The sequence below is a fragment of the Schistocerca gregaria genome, chromosome 5 (genome assembly GCF_023897955.1).
Source record: "Schistocerca gregaria isolate iqSchGreg1 chromosome 5, iqSchGreg1.2, whole genome shotgun sequence".
NCBI lineage: Eukaryota > Metazoa > Arthropoda > Insecta > Orthoptera > Acrididae > Schistocerca > Schistocerca gregaria.
Window position 1 is genome coordinate 669,003,780 of NC_064924.1, and position 23,952 is coordinate 669,027,731.

General features: G+C 37.9%; 1 protein-coding gene across 11 annotated transcripts in view; it reads right to left on the reverse strand.

Moving 5' to 3' along the window:
• The window catches only part of LOC126272093 (protein abrupt-like), a 546,798-nt gene that overhangs the window by 30,922 nt on the left and 491,924 nt on the right, over positions 1-23,952 (reverse strand). For all 11 annotated transcript variants that reach the window (XR_007549176.1, XR_007549175.1, XR_007549174.1 and 8 more), the window contains one exon: positions 17,764-17,826. Coding sequence is in view for 6 of the 11 variants with exons in the window: in XM_049974673.1 (XP_049830630.1) it covers positions 17,764-17,826 (63 nt within the window). In the remaining 5 variants the exon portion in view is untranslated. The remainder of the gene's footprint in view (positions 1-17,763; positions 17,827-23,952) is intronic.

Below are 23,952 nucleotides of genomic sequence, written 5' to 3' on the forward strand. Positions count from 1 at the left end.
TGAATTTGATTTAAGTCAATCAAAATTAATCTAAGAAAATGATCTACCTATAGTGTTAGTATCATCAGTTAAGCGCTTATCCGGCAAGGGATATTCTCAAAATAAAGTGCTCCAATTTTGTACAAGCATTTCTTGTCTTTTTGTTTAAATTCTATCTCAGCTTAACAATTACCATTTCCAACTGATGTTTTTACAAGACGAATCCAGAACTATATACGGAAAATTTGTTTTTATCAAGCACTCTCGTTTGATGCCCCATAGTCTAACAATAGATATGAACAGTGGTAGAACACAAACCTCACCCCTTCCCACAAACTCCACCCCTTCCTTTCATTAAATATGATTTATGATTTAATGCTATATGCTCCTTTTTGGGTTTGGAAAACAAGAAATTAGCAGTAAACAGATTGCAAACACCACTATTCTGCGTCGCCCACAGTAACTTTGTGGGCTGCTTATCATCAACAGCAATTAGAAATGCAGATAGAAAGGCGCGCAAATCTCTTTATATATATATATATATATATATATAACCCTACATTTTTTAGTGTAGCAGAAGTGAGAAAGACAGAATTGAACAACTAGCACTTTCACAGACATAGCCTTGATGAAACTGACAAATTTACTAACTAACTTTTAAATAAATTCAATATCAACAATTTTGTTTAAACTGATGATAGCTTTACACCCAACCAAGCACTTGCTCATGTTTTATTTTGCAAGCCTTTTTTTAAATAATGCACAGAAGGGAGAGAAGGAAGAAAGAGAGAGAATTTTTTTTTTTTTGGGGGGGGGGGGGGGGGAGGGGGGTAGACTATTGACAAGCTGTATGTATTACATGAAACCATGGTTTTAGTATTCATTAAAAAAAAATTTAACAAATAATTTTTGTCATTCCTCCAAAGAAAAATAACAGCGCGCAGTAACCAAGTTTTGTAATTAAAGTCTTCTACAAGTAACTCCTTTCAAAGTCCTATAGCTGTCTCTGTCTAATTCCATGAGCCTGTAGTTTGTGGTTGATGAGGTAATGTTTGGTCTTGCATTTCTTGCCACAGACATCACACGAGTGCCACTGATCTTCTGAAGTTTGAACATGTACATTGCTGATATGCTGCCGTAAGTTACTTGGTGAGCTGTAAACCCGGCCGCAAAAGGAGCACATGGGTCGGAGAGTTGAAGGGAAGGAGCCTACAGTCGCCCCTGCAAACGAGGGGAGTGGTACTTCAGTATTGATAAATGACAATTAATTTCAAAAATATTCCATTAATGGCAGCCCATGTACTACAGTGAGAGTATCACTTATTTAGGCAATGACAGGTATAAGGAATAATTTCTCAATGATAAGCTGATTACAAACTGTAAAAAATATTCTCACTTAGTTCTTCAAGTTGTTGAGACACAAACCATACATTTCTTTGGTTACACACAAACATCCTTCTTGCCAATACCTGTTACTTAGGAATATTCTGCTACAATAGAACCTTTTGTACAAGTGTTTCTTGATCATGAGCACAGATGAAAGACTGCAGTTTTATTTCCATATAATTACATGATTCTGTCAAACCTACACTCTACCCATATAGCATACAATCTCTTAACTGAACGGAAGTATTACTCATCTGATTCTATGAGACTGCAGAATGAAAATGTGCATCATTACATTGCTATTGAAATAATTTCAGAAGTTTCTGTTCTCAGAGCATAATTTTTCAGATCAATGTAAGTAATTACGTGACAGGACTTTCAATCTTCAACATAATGTAACGACAGAGCACTTTAGAAAAAGAATACCATACGATATTCAAAAAGTAGCAGTTATACTGAGTGTCCTTTGTGCATCTGCAGTTAATACTCTCTCCTCCTCAAAGGAAATTTTTGTTATATCTGAGAGGATTGCTGATAATTAAGCAAATTCTGATTTCTAATGCTTCTCTGCCGAATCCCATGTGTTTGCAACAGATGTGTATGCAAGTATTGTTTTGTTTTGAAGCGTTTGCCACATATCTGGCATGGCTCCCAATAGTTTGTCGAGGAATGAACATTCGCGATGTGCTGCTTGAGGTTGCTAGTGGTGCTGTACATTCGACCACACTCTGGGCAGATTGGCTTCTGAGCACCATCATCATGTGGAACTGATCCTCCCAAAGCAGACCAGGGCCCTGGAAGTCCAGGCCAGGTTTATCAGTTCTGCTCTCTGACTTTCTTACGTTTATAATTTTCACAATGATGGTTCCTAACATACAGGCACTCAGAGTTGAAATACCATTTGAAATAAAAGAAAACTGCAAATTAAAAGAAGTTTTACATCTACAGCTAGAAGTACACACACACACACATTGTTGGTGGTACGGAATAGAAAGAAAGGACAATAAGAGAGAAAGACTTTATACATCTAATGATCTGTCTTTTCTAAAGAGTACCTGATTAATATTCATCACATCCAGTAATGTCTTTGATTTCACACACACAAACATCTCGGAGCACCCAGGCTGCGTAAGAGCGAGAATGCATCCCATATTGTATAAAAATTAATGATATGGTTACACGTTTTGGTTATGATAAATTTACATATATGCACAAATATTCATTCACAATGGAAAAAAGTTATGTAGCATTAGTTAGCTAGCAGTCAAACAGCATGCAGCGCAAAGTTTTGGTGATAAGAAAAACACCTTTGCAATTTGAAAATGTTTTACTCGTCTCCCAAAGGACTCATACACAGCACAAATATACACACTATCATCATTGAAATGCTATGTACATGAATGTTTAAACACAAAACTTGGTTTTTAAAACTACACAGAAATTATACCCCATAAAACATAACATGTTATTAAGAACTTGAAAAGAAGTATATTTCTTTTTTTAAGTTTTTATGTATGCTTTTGCAGTACCAATGAAACAAGTATTTTATCGTTATTACATTGCTGTTGCTGATTAGTGTACAGTGTAATGCAGACTGATATCAATGAAACTTATTTGTTGTGTGTTATTGTAATGAAATCTTTGGGACAACTCCGGCTAATGGAAGTGATAAATATTTCTAATTATCTTGATGCTCCCAACAATGAATTTCACTGAAATCTCTGCCTTTTGTTATTGCTGTGCAAACTGCTTCAAAGAAAATTAACGTTCCTTCATTAGAGCATTCCTTATATCTCTCATAAGTACTTAAGTTCATTTTTCATTCAAAAACTTCGATACTACATCTGTGTGTTTATTTTCCCTACCCATTTTTTTGTTGATGAGAGGGAATAGGGAACCAACCAGAAGAACTTTATTATGGTTTAGTCAAATTTTCAGGCAGGAACTATGAGAGGTTATGTTTTAATATATCCTATTATGTTATTACTATAATTACAAATGAAACAGTAGCACAGTTTGTGAAGAACAGTGGCTGAGAATGCTCGTTACCTTTACTATTTTGCCTGGAATGAGTTAGAGAAATTAAAAAAATCAAGGTGATCAGAAACACGAACTCCATTCTTCTTAAATAGAAGTATATCACCAGGGCTACTTTGCTATCTTCCCAATTATTATTTTACCCATAATGTATAGGTAGTACATTATGGCAGTTGGTGGAATGCAGTAATAATACCATTTGGTCTTTTCCAATTTCTACACTATAAGGAAGCATGGGTCATTTAACATATTTTCTTCATAATAAATTGCTATCACTATCATGAACAAATGTTGTATTAACAACAAACAGGTTCTCTGGAAAGTGATATATGTATTTCTCCAAAACCATGTTTAAAATGGCAAAAAACAACTTAAAATACTCTAACAAACACAACAACAAACAATTAATGGCTTGAAAACAGTCATTAATTGAAGTAAGTGAAGCTCTTTTCAGTTCCAATGTTTTTGTAGCAACATGGTACTGGAAGTAGTACGCCTTTCCCTTCCTCCGACACTGAACTAGCAGCATTACCAATTGATTAGAAGAATGATTGCTTAAATGTTTCTGTGTAATTAGTCTGACTTTCATTTCGGGAGCAATATGTAAGGGATTGTACTATATTCCTTGATTCATCATTCATAGATGATTCTTGAAATGCTTAGGGATAGTTTGCATGTTTCTCCAAGTGTCTGGCAGTTAAGTCCCCCACACCCCCCCCCTCAATTTAACTGTGATGCACTCCCATAATCAAACAATCTTGTGACCACTCACTGTGTATCTGTTCAACACTCCTTGTTAGTCCTGTTTAAGAAGGGTCGAAAACACTTGAGCAATATTTCAAAATATGTTGCACAATGGTTTTGTAAGCTATCTTCTTGGTAAGCTGACGGCATTTCCCTCGAACACTAGCAAAGAAGCGAAGTTTACCATCTGCTTTACATATGACTGAACCGAGATCCTTCCAATTTATATCCAAACAAATTGTTCTAAAAAGGTATTTGTATAAGTTGACCAATTCCGATTTTGATTCATATGCATTTTAGTCATAGGACACTTCCTTTGTTTTGTTTTATGAAGTGATCTCTACATTTTTGAACACTTGCAATAAGATGCCAATCCTCACACCAAATCTTATCAAGATATGACTAAATATTCGTGAAGATTTTTACATGCAGCAGTTTATTATATGTAACTGCAACACCTGCAAAAACCTGAAATTAATATTAATATTAGCTGCATCATCATTGATGTACAACATGAACAGCAAGGTTCGCAACACAGTGCACGAAGTTACTTCTCCATCTGTCAACAACTTTTCATTTACAGTAACATCCTACATTCTCCCAATCACGAGGTCCTCAGTCCAGACATAAGTTTAGCTTGATACCCCTTCCTTTCAATAAAATGCAAACTTTGGTACTGAATCATATCTCTGCCTTGTGTAATAGCCGCCATAAACAGTGTTTACAGACAGCAATTCCTAGTGGCCAAGACCCTTCCGCTGTAAGCAGAGTGTGCTAATGACAGTCCTGCGTTACAGACTATAAGCATTTACTATAACTTTATTAGGTTTTTATGCCATGTAATGATGCTGATCATGGCTAAAATTTTTAGTTGTCCCTTTTGTTAACTTTAAGGAGACACATGTTGTTTGTTTGTTGCTTCTAAGACAACGTGGATCAACACTAATACTTTTGAATTTGTTAACTTTTCCCAGTTATCTTATTCGTAAATATGCACGTTTTTTTATGGATCAATCTGAAGATGATCATTACAACTGAAACTGGTAATTGTATTGAACAAATGCTTGCAAATCTTAGACTGTTTTGGTTTTTAAATATTGGTAATAACTGTTGCTACAACAGTCTCATTGTTGTTGATGTCTGTTTCAAAGAGGTCTACCTGTTGCCATTAGATCCCCATATTTTTATCATGTGTGGGCTTCCAAACTATCTCCTCCAGTTAGTTTTCGGAGCAGGCTTTTAGTTATGTTTTCAGGGATGTGTTCTCACACCCAACACTAACAAAACTGTAATAGTCACAATTGGTTCTTGGATGATTAAAGTCTCCACCAATGATGACCGTATTAACAAAATGAAGTTTTATCTAAAGTTTTTCATTATATCTGTGGGCGAGTCTGGTGGTCAATAGAAGGATTTAATTTTAAGTATTGCTCATCCTCGAAACAGAGTTTTGCCCAAAACAATATCATTTGCAGTTTAAATCTCTATCTCAGTGGGTTTGAGTTCCTTGTCTGCTATGACACATATACTGCCTCAATTTCCCATTAGATTAGATTTACTTCATTCCAATTGATCTGTAGTGAGGAGGTCCTCCAAGATTTGGAATCCTTTGTACACAATTTTAAGTATTACTCCAAAATCTCACAGGTCTTATTTATCTTGACAGCATTAGTCCAAGTAAAGGTGGCTGCACCTTCTGTTCTGCTCACTACTGAACTCCTTGTGTGACTGACATTCTGTTAGCTGTAGCTTCCATTACATTCAGTGAACAGGAAGTGTGCACACAAAAGGCATGTACTAATGAAATTTTGTTAAAGACTGATGCTGATAAATATTTTACAAATTTAAAATTGAAGATTAATTGACTGGGTCAGTAGAAGAAAGTACTAATCCACAAGAAAACATTTAGAGTTGTGAAGAACATAAATACAATAAGACAAAACAAATTTTATAGGAGACTGCAGTCTCAGGCAACTAAACTGCAGTCATGTGTGTGAGTTGTTTTTGCGTGAGCATGTGTGTACGTATGTGTGTCTACTGTTGACAAAGGCCATTGGCCGAAAGCTTTAAGTGGGAAAATATTTTTGTCGTATCTGCAACTCAGCATCTCCGCTATATGGTGAGTAGCTATTTTCCTTCTCATAATATGGTTATATTCAATCCTAGATTTTCCATTGTTTGGTGTATACGAGACACCTTTTTCTAGCAGTACATGTGGAAAAATTTGTTACCAGCATGAGGTGCACTCAAAAACGTAACAGATAGTGTGATCAGATTAATCCTTACAAAACTGAAGGTTAGCACTTCCTTCTGCTGAACCCTTCAATTGTTTATACTGAAGTTTTTTCTGTAATACAGCTCTAAGAATATTGAAGCCACTTGCTGAAAACACTGAAAAAATATCTCACTAAAGTGAGTTTATTGTTTTCCTTTGATGCATAAAATTCTTGGTTTGTTAAAATTTGTTGTGGTGTTATGGATTAATAAATCATTAGTTACTAGAGAGCTTCAAAACAAAGCTTTGAATTCAGAAATATAATGTTTTTTGTTATTGTCGGAAGTATAATTGTTGCTGGGAAGGTCAGAAAAAACTACTAAATCATTAAATAAAGCATAAATAGATTTTTTTAAATGTAGAGATAGAACATAATGTTCTAAGTTATATATAAACGAGATTGCAGTGTGTTTAAGGAAAGGCTTATTCACAGGAAGAACCTGTGAGTGTTTTCTCTAAATCCACTGTTGTTGCATCGAGGTGACTAAAGCCTGCAGTTGTCTACCTTCTGCCCCTTGGTAGTTGATATGCCAAGAGTTACATATGCCACAGCTCATTGCTTAAAACTAAAAATCAGTATGCACAAAATGAAATGTGTAACATTAAAGATAAGATGGATAGATCACATAACTAATGAGGAAATATTGAATAGGATTGGGGAGAAGAGAAGTTTGTGGCACAACTTGACTAGAAGAAGGGATCGGTTGGTAGGACATGTTTTGAGGCATCAAGGGATCACAAATTTAGCGTTGGAGGGCAGCGTGGAGGGTAAAAATCGTAGAGGGAGACCGAGAGATGAGTACACTAAGCAGATTCAGAAGGATGTAGGTTGCAGTAGGTACTGGGAGATGAAGCAGCTTGCACAGGATAGAGTAGCATGGAGAGCTGCATCAAACCAGTCTTAGGACTGAAGACAACAACAACAACAACAACAACATTAAATGAATTCTCCATCAGCGCTTGACGGAACAGGGTGATTATGTTCAAAGTGAACTTATTTCCTGATATTCTACAAACAGACAAAATCTGATTTAGAAATGAAACCAGAGTATTATCTGCACCTTGAGACACACCATGTACATTTCACAACAATTTAGAATGGCATGGACAAAACCTGGTAGTGTATGAATGACTATTATTTTCAGGACATTGTCACAGTGAAAGAATTTAACACACAATCAACTGCTCACAGCAGTTCGGTCCGTAGGTATTCCGTAATATGCCTTCCATGAATAGAAAAACTGTTTTATACTTAAGAGAGTAGTCTTTGCAATATGTTGACATTGATGTATCTGCACTTCCTTTTCTGAGTGCATCGACAGTGCTCATAAATTCAAGATGCGAATAGGTTAACATTCTCCTTTCAAATGTTTTACAGCTGCGACCTTGGTCATCACAGCAAGCAGCAAAGTATTAACTATTTGATGGGACTCAATTGTTGTTCAATGAAGAAGTTTGGTAAACGGAAGGTGCTTCACGTATCTATTCAAAATCAAGAGATGAAGCTGCAGAAGTATTATATTTGTGTCTGCTCACTACAAAGGTGAAAGACAATACTCTTTTTTTCCACCATGTGGCTCAGTCTGTGCATCTTGGCAATCAAGTCTATCATGCTGATGAGGACAATGGATTTTTGTGGTGAAAGCGGAAACAAGGTGAGGTGGGAAGAAATTCTGTCCATTACCAGCTGAAATTTATTGTTAGGATTTTATTTGATGTTCAATACACAAAATAAAAATAAAAATAAAAATTTAACAGTGTCCCCCCCCCCCCCACCTGCACACTACTATCCCTTCCCCTTCCCTGGACGCTGCCATCCCACATGGTAGTTGTATTCTGGCCCGAGTTGCTGGAGTTGGCAGTCTTGTGTGCATAAGGTGTGCATTAATGGTGTGCTGTGTGTTTCTTTGTTTCTCTAGTCTGCTGATGAAGGCTGTGGCGAACAGCTTTGTGTAAATATCTCAATTGTGCCTTCCACAACTTAACGTGTCTTTTTTACGGTATGCAACAATCTGTCATTTTCTACACTGTTAACATTCTACATACTTGTTCTTCATGTCTACACATTTGGAGACCTCCAACTGTAGTGCGTAACATGGGGGTGTGTAACAGAATTGACTGTCCCTAAGGAACAGCTTGCTGGAATGAAGTTTCAAATTCAACGAGTTTGCCCACACGTGGAGCTCCCTCTCTTTCGGCATGTCAATGCCGAAACACACAGGCACCTCAACATCTGCAACATTTCGATGCATTAGCTTCACTGTCATCAACCATCTTCCATACAATCCGATCTAGGCCCCTTTCACCCATTTACAAACGTTAAAGAAGCAGGCGAGTAAAGCGGTAAAAGCAGGCGAGTTGTAGCTCCATCAACCGAGTCCAACATCCTACAGTGATGGTAACAACAAACTGTCTCTCGCTGGAAGAAATGTGTTCATCGCCATGATGACTATGTTGAGAAATAAATATTTAGAGACGGAGAATAAATATGCAGAACCTTAATTTTTTTTAACCTAAAGCTTTCAGAGTTTTAACATATAAATATGGAGGTATTACTTTTCAGCAAGCCCTAGTAAATTATGGTGTCATGTAGAGCCTTGAGAAAATACCTTTCCACACTCATTTAGACTTTCAGATTTGTGGTGATCAAGGCTGATGCTATTGGAGGGAGACTACAAAAACCAGATCAGTGTCACCACAAATGTAGTTAGAACTTGACTAAGAAATTCCAAGCATCCATTTATTAAGTGATTTAAAAAAACTATGGCTGAATCAAGATTATGGGATTCTAAGGTAAATTCTACTCTTCTAAATACAAAGTTCACTACCAGCCACTGCTGCTTTTGGTGGTGTTAAGGGTACCTTCAAAAGCCAGTAATATGTATCAAAACACAGAGAGAAATTGTGGTCAGAGGATATTTCGATCAGCAAGAACAATAAAGGGATGGATAGAGGAAATGGTGGTGGGGGTGGGGGGGGTACAAAAATAACCTAAAACTGGACTAGGATGGTGAAGAAAATTTGCCACACTCCTTTACAAAAGGAATCAGCCCAGCATAGGACCTGACTAATTTCGGGAAATATTGAAAACCTAAATCTGGACAGTCAGGTGGAAACTTGAAGCCTAGCACTAAATTTAAAAAAAAATACGCTATAAAGGTTAAATAGTTATATGTTGGGTTGTTGTAATAATCACCAGTAGCACAACACCCAATGTTCACATGAGTGCACCACATATTTCTACAAAACCTTTTATACTTGCAAAACCTAAGGCCTTAGAGAGGACTAAATAAGACAGATGTAAATTCCTTCTACTGTCAAGGGAATGTGGATCTTGCTCAGCAGTAGAAAACTCCGTACTGCAGACAGACGGATGGACTGTTCACGATCATTTCCATTCGTATGATGTAAAGATTCTTTACTTAGGTTAAGTAATTCTTAAATAGGCAAGGTATAGTTTTCATACTTTTTCTGTCTTTTACCCCCTCTGGTCTGCAATTTTTGTTTTGCATCAGTATATTGTCGCAAACTGCAACCAATAGCAAACGTGTAGAAACAAATACAAAATTTCCTGGCAGATTAAAACTATGTGCCTGGCTGAGACTCAAACTCAGGACCTTTGCCATTCGCGGACAAGTGCTCTACCAACTGAGCTGCCCAAGCACGACTCGCGACTCACCCTCACAACTTCACTTCCGTCAGTTTGTAGTCACCAACAAAGTCATCGTGTAAAACTCAAGTAATATATGGCATTCCCCAAGGAAGTGTTATAGGTCCTCTGCTATTCCTGATCTACATAAATGATTTAGGAGACAATCTGAGCAGCCCCCTCATGTTTACAGATGATGCTGTCATTTAAAATCATTAAGAGTCATCAGGTGATAAAAACCAAATGCAAAATGATTTAGATAAGATATCTTTATGATGTGGAAAATGGAAATTTATTCTACACAATGAAAAGTGTGAAGTCGTCCACATGAGTACAAAAAGGAATCTGCTAAATTTCAGTTACGCGATGGATTGAACTAAATACTTAGGGATTACAACTACAAATAACTGAAACCGGACCACATGCATAATGTCATGGGGAAAGCAAACCAAAGAGTGCAATTTGATGGCATAACACTTAAAAAATGCAAGAAGTCTACTAAAGGGACTGCCTGCACTACACTTGTTTGTCATCTTCTGAAGTATTGCTGTGTGGTATGGGAGCTGCATCAGATAGAATTGACAGAGGACATCAAAAAGTTCAAAGAAGGGCAGCTCATTTAGTATTATCACAAAATATGGGAGAGAGTCCCACAGATACACGAATTGAACTGGCAATCATTGAAACAGAAGCATTTTTCTCTGTGGCAGAGCCTTCTCGTGACATTCTTCAGAGAGTGGAAATTTTTTATTGACACCCACCTACATTGGAAGAAATGATGATCACTGATAGCTTGAAGGTAGTTCGATGAACCTTTGCCAGGCACTTTATTGTGAATTCCAGAGTAAATGTGTAGATTTGAAAGTAAGTGGAATTTGTTGAATTGGTCTATCAATGACCCACTGGTCTTAAAAGCTCTCACCCTGTGGCTTCATGGATGGCAGGTCAAGGGTCCAAACGCACACCCCACAGTTTGAGCCTGATTAAGTCCTAAGATTTAATGCTTCCTTTGCCCCTGAGAATGCTTTATACCTATATAAGAAAATGTCATGCTGCACCCTGTGTAAGGTTTCACACTGAAATGTACATTAAGTATCCATCTTCCCCCTTTTCATAGGTCAAAGAGGACTTTCCACCTCTAATAAAATCACACTTCTAGAAACACACCAATAAGTTGAAACCAGCATTTGGGTTAAGTGCATCTTTGTTATACAGTTTTAATTTCAGATTTGGTACAATGTAAACCATATGAATAACTACTTAAAATTGGCCTTCCAATTTTCCAATGTTCTTTTATTTCATTATTTATTTATTAATTACTTAATTTTGAAACAACAACAAGGGCATCATTGTAATAAGACAGACAAAAATATGTTAAATATTTCCTAGTTTCTGATATTTTCATATAATCACAATTTGTTTGTTAAGAGAATGAACAATTCGCAATGCAGAATTCAGTGGAAAGTTAAATTTTTTTAAGGCTGCCTCTAACAAGCTTTGTTGCCTTAAATGGCAGAGTGGTTTTAATATGTAATCAATTTTTTTTCTTCAGATTTTCCGCTTTTCTGGCTACTTGCTCCGATAATGAGTTAACCACTCCAGAAATCAACATTTGCCACACACTGTCTTCAGATAAGTTCTCTCGACTTTCAGATCTTTCATACTCAAGGAAATTCCATATCCACCAGCACATCCTCATTAGTGTATAGTAATCTGTCACTAATGTTCTAGCTTATTCGAGAGCTGCTGCCATGGGATGGTGGATCCACAACTGGTCAGCACAATTTCCTCACTAATATTCTTACCAGATATTTTATCTAGGTTGGATCTAGTTTAAGTTCATGTCTATTATAAGTTAAATGTAGTTTTTCACATTCTCCGTCAACAATTCTTCCCATTGGTCATTCTGATGCACTGACAAACAACCTCTGACTTTATTTTCTACTAAAACTCTAAGGCTTTACTCATAGCTCACTCTCTTCATGTTAAGTGTTTTGAGAGGAACTTCTCTAATCTCTTACAGCAGGTTCCTTACTTTTGACCATTTTCTCTCACATCGTACAAGGAAAACTAACTGCGCACTCAGCAGTAAGAAAATCAAAACACACACACACACACACACACACACACACACACACACACACACACACTGCAGAAGAAGATTCAGAACAACTATGTTAACAGTGTGTGTTTTTTGGATAAGACTGAAACAACAGACACCATTTCTGTGTTTGATCCTGAGGCCAGACATTCTCCTATTTGAACATTTAATCTCTTTACAAAGACACTATACATTCCATTCAACTGCTCTTTGAAGCCTTGTGTGTGTCTGACAGAATTATAATGCCATCAGCAAACCTCCAATTTTTATTTCTTCTCCCCTAATAACTCTAACTCCCTTTCCAAATTTCTCCACGATTTCCTTCACAGCCAGCTCAAAGTACAGACTGAACAACATTAGATACGACTTGGAATGAACTACAACCCTGCCTCATTCCATTCTCAATTACAGCTTTCCTTTCACGCCCTGTGGCCCTTACAACTCAATGCCGATTTCTGCACGGGTTGTAAATAACCTTTCACCCCGTCTTTTATCCCTGCCACCTTCTAAGTATCAAAGAGAGTATTCCAGTACACACTGTCAAAAACTCTCTCTGCATCTACAAATCCTATAAACGTAGGTTTGTCTTTCTTCAATCTATCTTCTAAGACGAATCTTAGCATCAGTACTGCCTCGCATGTGCCTACATTTCTCCGAAAACTAAAACTGCATCCACACCAGCTGTGCCAAGCACAGCTGAGGAAAAAGGTTTGGTGCAGTGTGGTGTGCCCAGTGTGGATATCAAACCGTGCCACTCTGCACAAAAATAAACAAGTTTTACACAGTGTCGATACAGGGAAGGAAATGTTTCATTCACATGCAAACTGTTTGGATAGTGTTTTTTGTCTTTCCTTTTCTTGACATGCCACGAGCACACTGGAACACTGTTGTCCACCTATGAATGCTATTCTGCTTTCTGCACAGTTCTGCACTGTGTAAGTGCCAAAGTTCTGCACTGTGTGAGTGCCAAAGTTGGCTTCTATTAGTTTTTCAGTAAACAATGTGTGTTATTATTTCACAAGCAGAACTTATTAAACTGGTAGTTCAGTAACATTCATTCGTACATATCAAGAATGAAAGAAAACATTATTTCATGCTGTTTACGTATTTTAACAATACTATCAGGGAACAAACCTAATCTTGGCAAGTGCAGCACAGAATGCAATGCTCACAAATCTCAACATCCACATTTATAAACAGTTCAGATATTGTTTGTATGTGTGATTTACGTTTATTGAAATGATTATTACACAACAACCCCTTGCTGCTAAGTTTCCAACTAAGTATATTTCCTTAGACGTCTGTTTTTACATAAACAAAATGGTATTATAAGAATAAAGACCATACTTTTATTGAACAGAATTTATCGACATACTCTATCTACATTTACATCTACATATCCTTACCCCACTTGATAATGTGGAGGAGAAACAGCTGTCTATACATTTCCACATAAGCCCTGGTATTTCTTATCTCGTCTTTGCAATTCTTACACAAGATGTATGTTGGCAGGGGTAGGATTGTTCTGCAGGCTATTAAATGCCACTTTAAACTTTCTCAATAGTGTTTCATGAAAAGAATCACTTCTCACTACTGGGATTTTCATTTGAGTTCACAGATCATTTCCGTAATATTTGCAAGCTAATCTAACTTATTGGTGACAACTCTACCAAAACATGTCTGTACTGTGGTATGTTTTTCTTTAATCCAACATAGTAAGGAACCCAAACAGTTGAGCTGAACTCAAGAATGAGACACACAAATATTCTGGAGGTGTTCACCTTTGCTGATGAATTAATCTTTCCTAGAATTCTCCCAGTAAACCAAATGTTGACCATGCACCTGCCCTACAATCAATCTTATGTGCTCTTTTCATTTTGCGTGGCTTTGCGATGTTACACTTAGATATTTGAAAGCATATCACTAATACTGTGCTCCAACACTACAGAATGTCTCACCCCCCCCCCTCCCCCACCTCATCTTCATTAACTTAAAATCTTCCCACATTTAGAGCAAGCTGCTATTTATCACAACAACTAGAAATTCCATCCACCCATCTTGTCTCCCCTTGCAGTGCATGCAGCTTGTGGTCTACATCAGCATGTTAGACTCCCAGCTGAATTGGACATGTTATTCATTGGGGGAGTGGGTGTTCTGTTGTCCTCACCATCATTTCATCATTACTGATGTTTAAGTTGCTGAACTGGCATAAAATAAAAAGACTTGCATAGGCAGCCAAACAATACCAGATGGGATCTCTCTGCCAATAATGCCACATTATCATTTCATCCCCCCCCCCCCCCCCCTAGAGCCGCTCAATGACGACCCTTTCTTGTAAACTATGGCGTATTCAGTACACAGTTTCAGACTGCTGCTCACTCTACCCATCAGATCAGTTGCATACATAGAGAACGAAAACAGGCCTATTATACTTCCTTGGGGTCGCTCTGAGGATATGTTCGTCTATGATGAACATCTGCCATCCTGGACAATGTAGTTATACCCACATAACACAATGATAGTGTTGTGTGGTACTTTCTTTCAGAAGGATATAAGACAGGCAATGGATAAATGACTACAGAAAGGTCACATGCAGGTGTACAATATGTAATATGTTTAAATTTTCTGTATGGAAACTATTAGTGATTTTATTACCCTGGGGGCATATAATCCCGTGTACTTGTGTTAAGTGGTAAGAAAAGTGAGGTGGTGCAGTGGTTAGCACACTGGACTTGTAATGGGAGGATGAAAATTCAAATCTGCAGCTGAAGATCCAGATTTAGGGTTTGACAATATAATGTAATTGGATAAAGTCTACTCACCAAGCGGCGGTAGGAGAATACACACATAAAAAAAAGGCTTTATGTATGCAATCTTTTAGAGCCAGTGGCTCCTTCTTCCAGCACAAGGGTTGAAGGGGAAGGAAGAGGAGTATAGTTTGGAAAAGTCACCCAGAACCTCAGTTCAGGGGAGACTTAGTGCACGGGACGACAAGGAAAGACTGATTCCTAGAGACTACACCAGACGAGATTCAAAAAACCTGAGAGCTTACAGGAGAACTACACAGTAACATGCAAGACACAAATTGCTGATAAAACATCGCCCATGAATTAAAAAAGAGTGATGAGCTACATGCATTGCATGTAACAGAGGTGGGAGGGGGATAGCGAAAAATAGAGTGAAGAAAGGAGTAGTTACTGTGAAGAACTGCCGAGATGGAAGAAATTAACATTAAATAAGGCCAGGTGGGTGGCGAAAACCAAGAACATGTTGTGGCGCTAGTTCCCACCTCCAGAGTTCTGAGAAACTGGCTTCTGGGTGAAAAATCCAGATGGCTCAAATGGTGAAACAGGCACCGAGATCACAACTGCCATGTTGTACACCAATATCCTTGTCAGACACCATGCTCCTTCTGCATTTATCTCCCTACTCTATGGCTTCTACGCCTGTGACTGTCCCTGCGGCAAGACTTGCCCAACACACCCTCCTACCATGGGTTATAACAGCCCTGCACTTGGCAAGACATACTATCAAGGGGACAGCAATCTGTGAAACAATATACACCAGTTGGGCACAGGTGGATGGTGTATAGCAGGAACACACAACACAAAGAATGCTCTGTAACATGACAGTCTTGATCTTGGTGCCTGTTTCACCACAAATGTCATATGAATTCTGGAGAGGTTTTCCTTTTTCCATCTCATCCCATTTAATAAGTCTCCCCTGACCTGGGGTAATGGGTGACTTTTCTGAAGTGTACCACTTTCCCTAAACCTCTCCAGTCCCTTTCTTTCACCCATCTTCCTTCCCTTCAACTCATCTGCAAGGAGGAGGAGTCACTGTCTCCTAACAGTTGTAAAAGTTAAACCTTTGTTTGTTTGCTTGTGTTGCAACAAACTGAGCATGTGCTCAAATCTTCCTTTGTTTGTTTAGGAAAGTATTAAACACTTAATATAAAATGAAAGACGACACAAAGAAATAAACTCTACATGTAATTACTGCATTAGGAGTTTGTTTCTCAACTGATTGTTACTCAAACTGTACATTTGCATTTCTAAATTCACTCATTTATCATCACTCTTCTTCCCCATTTTATTTTGAGACAACCGTCCTGCATTCCACACATTTCAATTTAAAGTCCAGTAAGAAAGCATTTTGAGATAGTCTTGTTTAAAATGAAATGGAAACTTGTAAAGCTGGCTATTTTTTCCTAGCTGTTTTTCATGTCCCTTTTTTCTTTACTTGGCTCTCCTTTCTATTACACAGGTGCATTTTCTTTATCATTAACCTGCTCTGTTTTTGCTTTTGTATCAGTTTATTGTTACCTGTCACATACTTCCACTATTCTCCTGAAGCCTCTATGTTCACAATAATGTTACAACAACAATAACAACAATGCGCTCTTGTTTTAAACGACAATTTATAGTGTATTGAGACTACTTCTGCAAATCTTATTAGATTCAAAACCAACAAATGCTGTTCTCTATGGTGTACCAATCCTGCTGTGTGTGTGTGTGTGTGTGTGTGTGTGTGTGTGTGTGTGTGTGTGTGTGTGTGTGTGTGTGTGTGTGGGCGCGCGCACGCGAGTGTACACCTATCCCTTTTTCCCCCCTTAAGGTAAGTCTTTCCGCTCCCGGGATTGGAATGACTCCTTACCCTCTCCCTTAAAACCCACATCCTTTCATCTTTCCTTTTCCTTCCCTCTTTCCTGACGAAGCAACCGCCGGTTGCGAAAGCTCGTAATTTTGTGTGTGTGTGTTTGTGTGTTATTTTATTGCGCCTGTCTACCGGCGCTTGCCCGTTTGGTTAGTCTTGGAATCTTTGTTTTTAATATATTTTTCCCATGTGGAAGTTTCTTTCTATTTTATATATATGGTAGTTTATTGATGTGTTATGCTAGTAAGTATTTCATTAAGTACAATAAAATATCTCATTCATTTCCTTAAATTATCTGCCGAATTGAGTTTTAGATGTATTGAAATGTTTAGGTCTTGGCACACACCTGGTGTCTTCAGCAGTTTTAATGACAATATTTAGTTTTCTTTAATTGCTTTAACATATAAAGCATTAACTGTTGAAATTTTTTATCTGTGTTTTGAGTAACCTTTTTGAGAAAAAGCCAACAACTACAAGTTTTCCTCATTAGTTAATTAGAAATTAATGGAACGTTTTAGTCTGTTTAAGGGGGCAGAAGAAATACCAGTTTGTTTGTATGCCGTCAGTTTTATAGGGCAATGACAGCATTTATCGTGCAAAATCATCTTACAGAACTGATGGGGAAAAATGTATAAAGTCCAAAATTATACTAATGCATATCTGTGACAGAAGTTTTGAATAACTACTTAGAACGAGCAGACATACTTTATGTATTGTACGATAATTGTGTGCATCCTTAAATCAGTTTATGTAGACAACTTATTGCAAAATCGGTATCCCCTCAATGCTTCATTACAGTTACAAAATTAATCATAGTGTATTACACAGTTTTAAAACATTTTGAAAGAATAACGAAAGTAACATTTCCCACACATGCACTATCAATTCTACTCCCTTGCAAGACCAACAATAACTGGTGAACAAATTAGCACTTACCAAAATTTCCATCCTGATTATTACTGTGGAGACCAGAAGGTCCAGGAAGCAGTCCAGGAATGCCTAACACAATAGAGATTGCATTAGCACAAACAAGAAATCACCAGAAACAGACATGATTTTCAGTGTTTCTTAATGATGGAGAAAGTTTTAACTGATTCTACCAAATGTGTGAATCGTGTTTATAGGGTAACACAAAATTTGCATTAGTTAATTTACATACTGATTAATTACCTAAAATATTTTCCAAGCTTGCTTAGTTAGCTGTTCATAGGACTATTTTCCACTAGCACTGCTGCATCAGTCACATAAATAGTCTCAGTTTCTATGGGTAATAAACAGTACTCTAATGTCACAATGGTAACCTAATTGTAATGCAGCATCTGTTAATTACCGACTGTCTCCCGCACTATTAAAGTGCAAAAGTAGATACACAAGTCAACAAATTATTCATTAAATGCAATGTCTAAATACACATATATATTGAATTTAAGATGAGACTGTATCTTTTTCAAAATCTAGGCTGCCAATGAATTTCAATAACTGCATATAACCAAACAATACATTGAAATACACACTACTCCATTTACAAGGATGTAATAATAATGCTGTTGTTGTTGTTATTGTTGTCTTCAGTCCAGAGACTGATCTGATGCAGCTCTCCATGCTACTCTATCCTGTGCAAGCTGCTTCCTCACCCAGTACGTACTGCAGCCTACATCCTTCTGAATCTGCTTAGTGTATTCATCTCTTGGTCTCCCTTTATGACTTTTACTCTCCACACTTCCCTGCATCACTAAACTGGTGATTCCTTGATGCCGCAGAATGTGTCCTACTAACTGATCCCTTCTTCTACTCAAGTTGTGCCACAAATTCCTCTTCTCCCCCCATTCTATTCAGTACCACCTCATTAGTTACGTTATCTACCCATCTAATCTTCTGCATTCTTCTGTAGCACCATATTTCAAAAGCTTCTATTCTCTTCTTGCCTAAACTATTTATCGTCCAAGCTTCACCACTATACTTGGCTACACTCCATACAAATACTTTCAGAAGAGACTTCCCGACACTTAAATCTATACTCGATGTTAACAAGTTTCCCTTCTTCAGAAACGCTTTCCTTGCCATTGCCAGTCTACATTTTATATCCTCTCTACTTCGACAATCATCAGTTATTTTGCTCTCCAAATAGAAGAACTCATCTACTACTTCAACTTTCTCATTTCCTAATCTAATTCCCTTAGCATCACCTGATTTAATTAGACCATACAGTAAAGCTGCATGCCCTCGGGAAAAATTACGGCTGTAGTTTCCCCTTGCTTTCAGCCGTTCGCAGTACCAGCACAGCAAGGCTCTTTTGGTTAATGTTACAAGGCCAGGTCAGTCAATCATCCAGACTGTTGCCACTGCAACTACTGAAAAGGCTGCTGCCCCTCTTCAGGAACCACACGTTTGTCTGGCCTCTCAACAAATACCCCTCCGTTGTGGTTGCACCTACAGTACGGCTATCTGTATCACTGAGGCATGCAAGCCTCCCCACCAACGGCATAATAATAATAATAATAATAATAATTGTGAGATATGTAATGCGGCAGGAGAGAGAACAGATAGTCATTGACGACCCATGAATCGAGGATACTATACTCAATGAGACAGAGGAAGTTTTACTCGTACATGGAGTGGGAGAATTTACAGGGAATCGGACAAGGAATAGTGATAACACAGTTTTAGGTCTACAACATCAATATAAGTATATACATAAAAACACATACAACTGAATTGCTGTGTAATCATATCTGCATGCTCAAATATCATAACCACCTCTGTTCCCTTAACAGCACAGTAGTAACATAGACTTATTATCATATGAATTATAAAAAAATATGTTTAGTTTTACCAACACAATGATAAAGTCATTGACAATGGAGCACGAGCTTGAAATGGGGGAAGAACTACATCAGCACTTGCATTATGCACTTTCAGAACAACATAAAAAAAAATTATATATGGTGAGCTAAGGAGTTTAGGCTCCAGTCCTTCCACATCAAAGTACTTTCTCTTGAACACTACACAAACTCATACAGTGAACTGAATTACAGAAGAATGCCAAATTGGGGAGAGAAAGCACTCATGTTGCCTTGCTGAATTATTACATTCAGCTTGTTATTTGTCTGTGTGTATTAGACAAAGTATAAAAATGAAGCATTCAATGTGTAAAACTTTATTGCAATGCCAATGTACAACTTATAATTTTCAATTACTTGTATTAAATTTGTAGGGGTGGAGGAAGGATGATATAATAAATTTTCCTGTGACTGAGAAGCTTACAGATCAGCAAGGTTTTAGAGAGCATCATTTGTGCGAAATTCTGCTTGCCATTTTCTCACATGGTATACTACGAACTATGGATGAAGCGCAACAGGCAGATTCCATATTTCTAGATTTCCGGAAAGCATCTGGCACATTGCCCCTTTGCAGGCTGTTAACGAAGGTATGAGCATATGGATTATGTTCACAGATATGTGAGTGTCTTGAAGACTTCTTAAATAATGGAACCCAGCATGTCGTCCTCAATGGTGAATGTTCATGAGACACAAAGGTATCATCAGGAATGCCCAGGGAAGTGTGATCAGACCATTGTTGTTCTGTATATACATAAATAATTTGGCAGACAGGGTGGACAGCAATCTGTGATTGTTTGCTGATGATGCTGTGGTGTACCATAAGAAGTCAAAGTAGAGTGACTGTGAAGTTGAGTGACTATAGGAAGATACACGATGCCAGACAAAATTTCCAGTTGGTATGATGAATAGCAACTGGCCATAAATGTGGAAAAATGTAAGTTAATGCAGATAAGTAGGAAGATTAAACCTGTGGTTTTCTGATGCAGTATTAGAAGTGTCCTGTTTGACACAGACAAGTCATTTAAATATCTGGGCTTAACGTTGAAAGCAATATGAGATGGAACGAGCATGGGAGAAGTGTTGTAGGGAACAGAAATGGTCGACTTCGGTTTATTGGAAGAATTTTAGGAAAGAATGGTTCACGTGTAGAGGAGACCATGTATAGGATGCCGGTGAAGCCTATTCTTGAATACTGCTAGACTGGAGTGGAGAAAGACATCAAAGCATTTCATACGTTGGCTGCTATATTTGTTACCTGTACGTTGAAACAACATGTAAGTGTTACAGACATGAACAGTAACTCAAATGGGAATCCCTGTAGAGAAGGCGATGTTCTTTTCGAGAAACTCTACTGAGAAAATTTAAACAATTGGGGGGGGGGGGGGGGGGGAGAGAGAGAGAGAGAGAGAGAGAGAGAGAGAGAGAGAGAGAGAGAGAGAGAGAGAGAGAGAGAGAGAGAGAGAGGAGAAAAGAAGATAATGAATAAGAAGAAAAATAAGAGCAATAGTTGACACTGTAAGCGTCTGAATATGCACAGCAACAGACGCGCGACACACGCCTGTTCCTCAGTTTGCATCCTCAATGCCCAACATCACTGTCTCCATTAAGGATCGCATGCTGGTTGTAAAGCTTTCTTTACAAGGACATAGACAGTGCGGCAGCGGCTCTGCAGAAGACACAGGCACAGGGTATGAAAAAAGGCATTGGTTTGAAGTCTGTTAAGGGTCTGAAGAAAATAATGACAAAATTTGGAAAAAGAAGAGAGGTTCATTTGAAGTGCAGCATGGCACATGGAGGAAAGCAATTGATCTGACATCTGTTGAAGTTGTGGCCACAGTAATGCACAAAGTGTTGAGTGATGATGTGCAAACGTGCAGTGCACGACGAGTTGACAAAGTTAGATGTGCCTGCGAGAACGGTGTACGAATTCCTACAAAACATTCTGCATTGCTACCCAAACAAAATCACTCATGTTCAGGAGTTGCTTCCGCTGATATGCTAGCAAGACCAACATTTCCTCTGGAACTTATTGCCCTCATGGATGTGGACAATGAACAGCTGTGGAACATTGTTTGGACAGACGAAGCCTATTTCTGTCTTCGAGGACATGTCAATATACAGACTGCACAATATGGACAATAGAAAATCTGAACGCATATCAACTGGTATCACTTCATTCTGCTAGGTAACAGTGTGTTGCAAGTTGATGGCACTGTTTATGGTGCAATTTGATGGCACTGTTTATTGTAGACCCACTCGCAAATTCTATGTAAGTGCTGCATATCAACTTCATTCCAATCCTTTGACAGCATGAATGTGGGGGTAGGTTCATTTTTATGCAAGATGGCTTTCGTGCGCACATTGCACAGCTGGCGAAGAGGCAGCTGCCAAGGCATTTCAAATATGCTAGAATTATCAGGAGTCATTTCCCTACAGCCTGACTGTCCAGGTCACCACATCTTAATCCCTGTGAGTTCTTGCAGTGGGGTTCTCTGAAAGATGTGTTCAGTGCTCAAATTACAAACATAGCCGAATTGAAGGCACACACTGCTTAACACATTCTGAATGTAACCCCCAAGACACTGATCAGCTGTGGAATACGCTGTTTCTCGATTTCAACTTGTGGCAGGAAACTGTGGACAGCACACTGAACATTTCTTGCACCAGTCTCATGAAAGAAATTGATGTCACTTTGCTTTTTATACATTTTTCACCCCAGGACAATTGAAACCCACTGTCATTTTGCTTCTTTGTGGTTTTCCCCATCTGATGTGGTATGACCTTGCCATGGTGGGTGGGCGTATCTAGCTAACAGCATCACAACTGTTGACTGCTTAACTTTTGCAATCATGCACACTGATCAGTACAGATGTAATGTGAACTAAACCATGGCCATCTTATTACGATTCATCTGTCATTTGTAGCTGAACCCATATACCTGTATGTTTAAACATTTACAGCACCACCTACAGGCAAAAATTTTTTTTATTATTAAATGAAATTTCTCCCTGCATTAATAATATACTAGTCAAATTTGACATCATTCTGAGAAGTGATTCTCTTCCTAAAGCATTTTGAGAAACTGGAACTTCAATTTTGGATACCCTATAGTTACTGTGAGAGCATTCAGGGAAAGGTCTAATAACTAGTTTCACCTGTGAATGCAATAATGCAAATGAAGTGCTAAGAACAGAAAGCTGGCTGAAATGAAATGTTAATACTAATGAAAATCTAAATTATTATTGAAGTGTGTATCACACAGATATACTGATCATCATCACTTATAAGGTTGTGTTTATTGCTGTAACTAATAAAATAATATCTATTGAGACCATCATGAATTCTAAATGAAAAATAGTTTGAATGAAGGTAAGTTGTAAAGATGGGTAATAAAATATTTTATACATCACATATCTCAAGAGCAGCAGAGGCTGTACACTGAGGGACAACTTTGAGCATGTTGCACATAAATTTCCTATCATGTTATAGAATCGGGGAGATTTCAACTTACCAGCTATGAACTGAGGACTCAAGTGATTAAGATGGGTAACAAGGGTGGGCTATCATATGATATTGTTCTGAATGCCCTATTCCAAAATTATATTAATCAAGTTACTCAGAGAACTGACACATGAAGATAGGAAGATAATATCTAAGAACTCCTGGTTGCGAACAGGCTCAAATTTTTCAAGTCTGTTAATGCAGAATAGGGAAAACATGATTACAAAATGGTTACAGCATAAATGGAAAAGTTCAGGATCATTGTATAATACACTTAATACAGGTAAGCGCACATCAAAGACCTGACAGGTGCGACATACTTACATAGTTTGACAGCCATGTAAGGAAGCTGTTCCAAAAGCAGACCTTTTCATTGCAAATTTAAATAGTCAAACCCTCAGACAAATGAAAATGGAGCAAAGTGGAAATTACTATAATGAAAATCATACAAGAGGCTTTCAATGAATTCAAAAGGATAATGTTAAGATATTTTGGTTTAATGTTAAATCAGCAATGGATCACAGCCACCTGTGTAGGTCACAGAGACCACAAAGGCACTGGACCACAAAGGCACTGGAACAGAGAGATGGTGAAACTGTTTGATTCCTATTTCTAAAATTATTTCAGCGTGGAAAACTGTAGTGCAGTATTTCTATGTGATTCTACACAGAGTATATGAAACAATTTTTTCCTCTTCAAACAACAATATAGCATAGCTCACTGAAACAACAAGCATACCTAACAACTTTCAAAGAATTGCAGGTCACTCCTGTTTTCAAGGAAA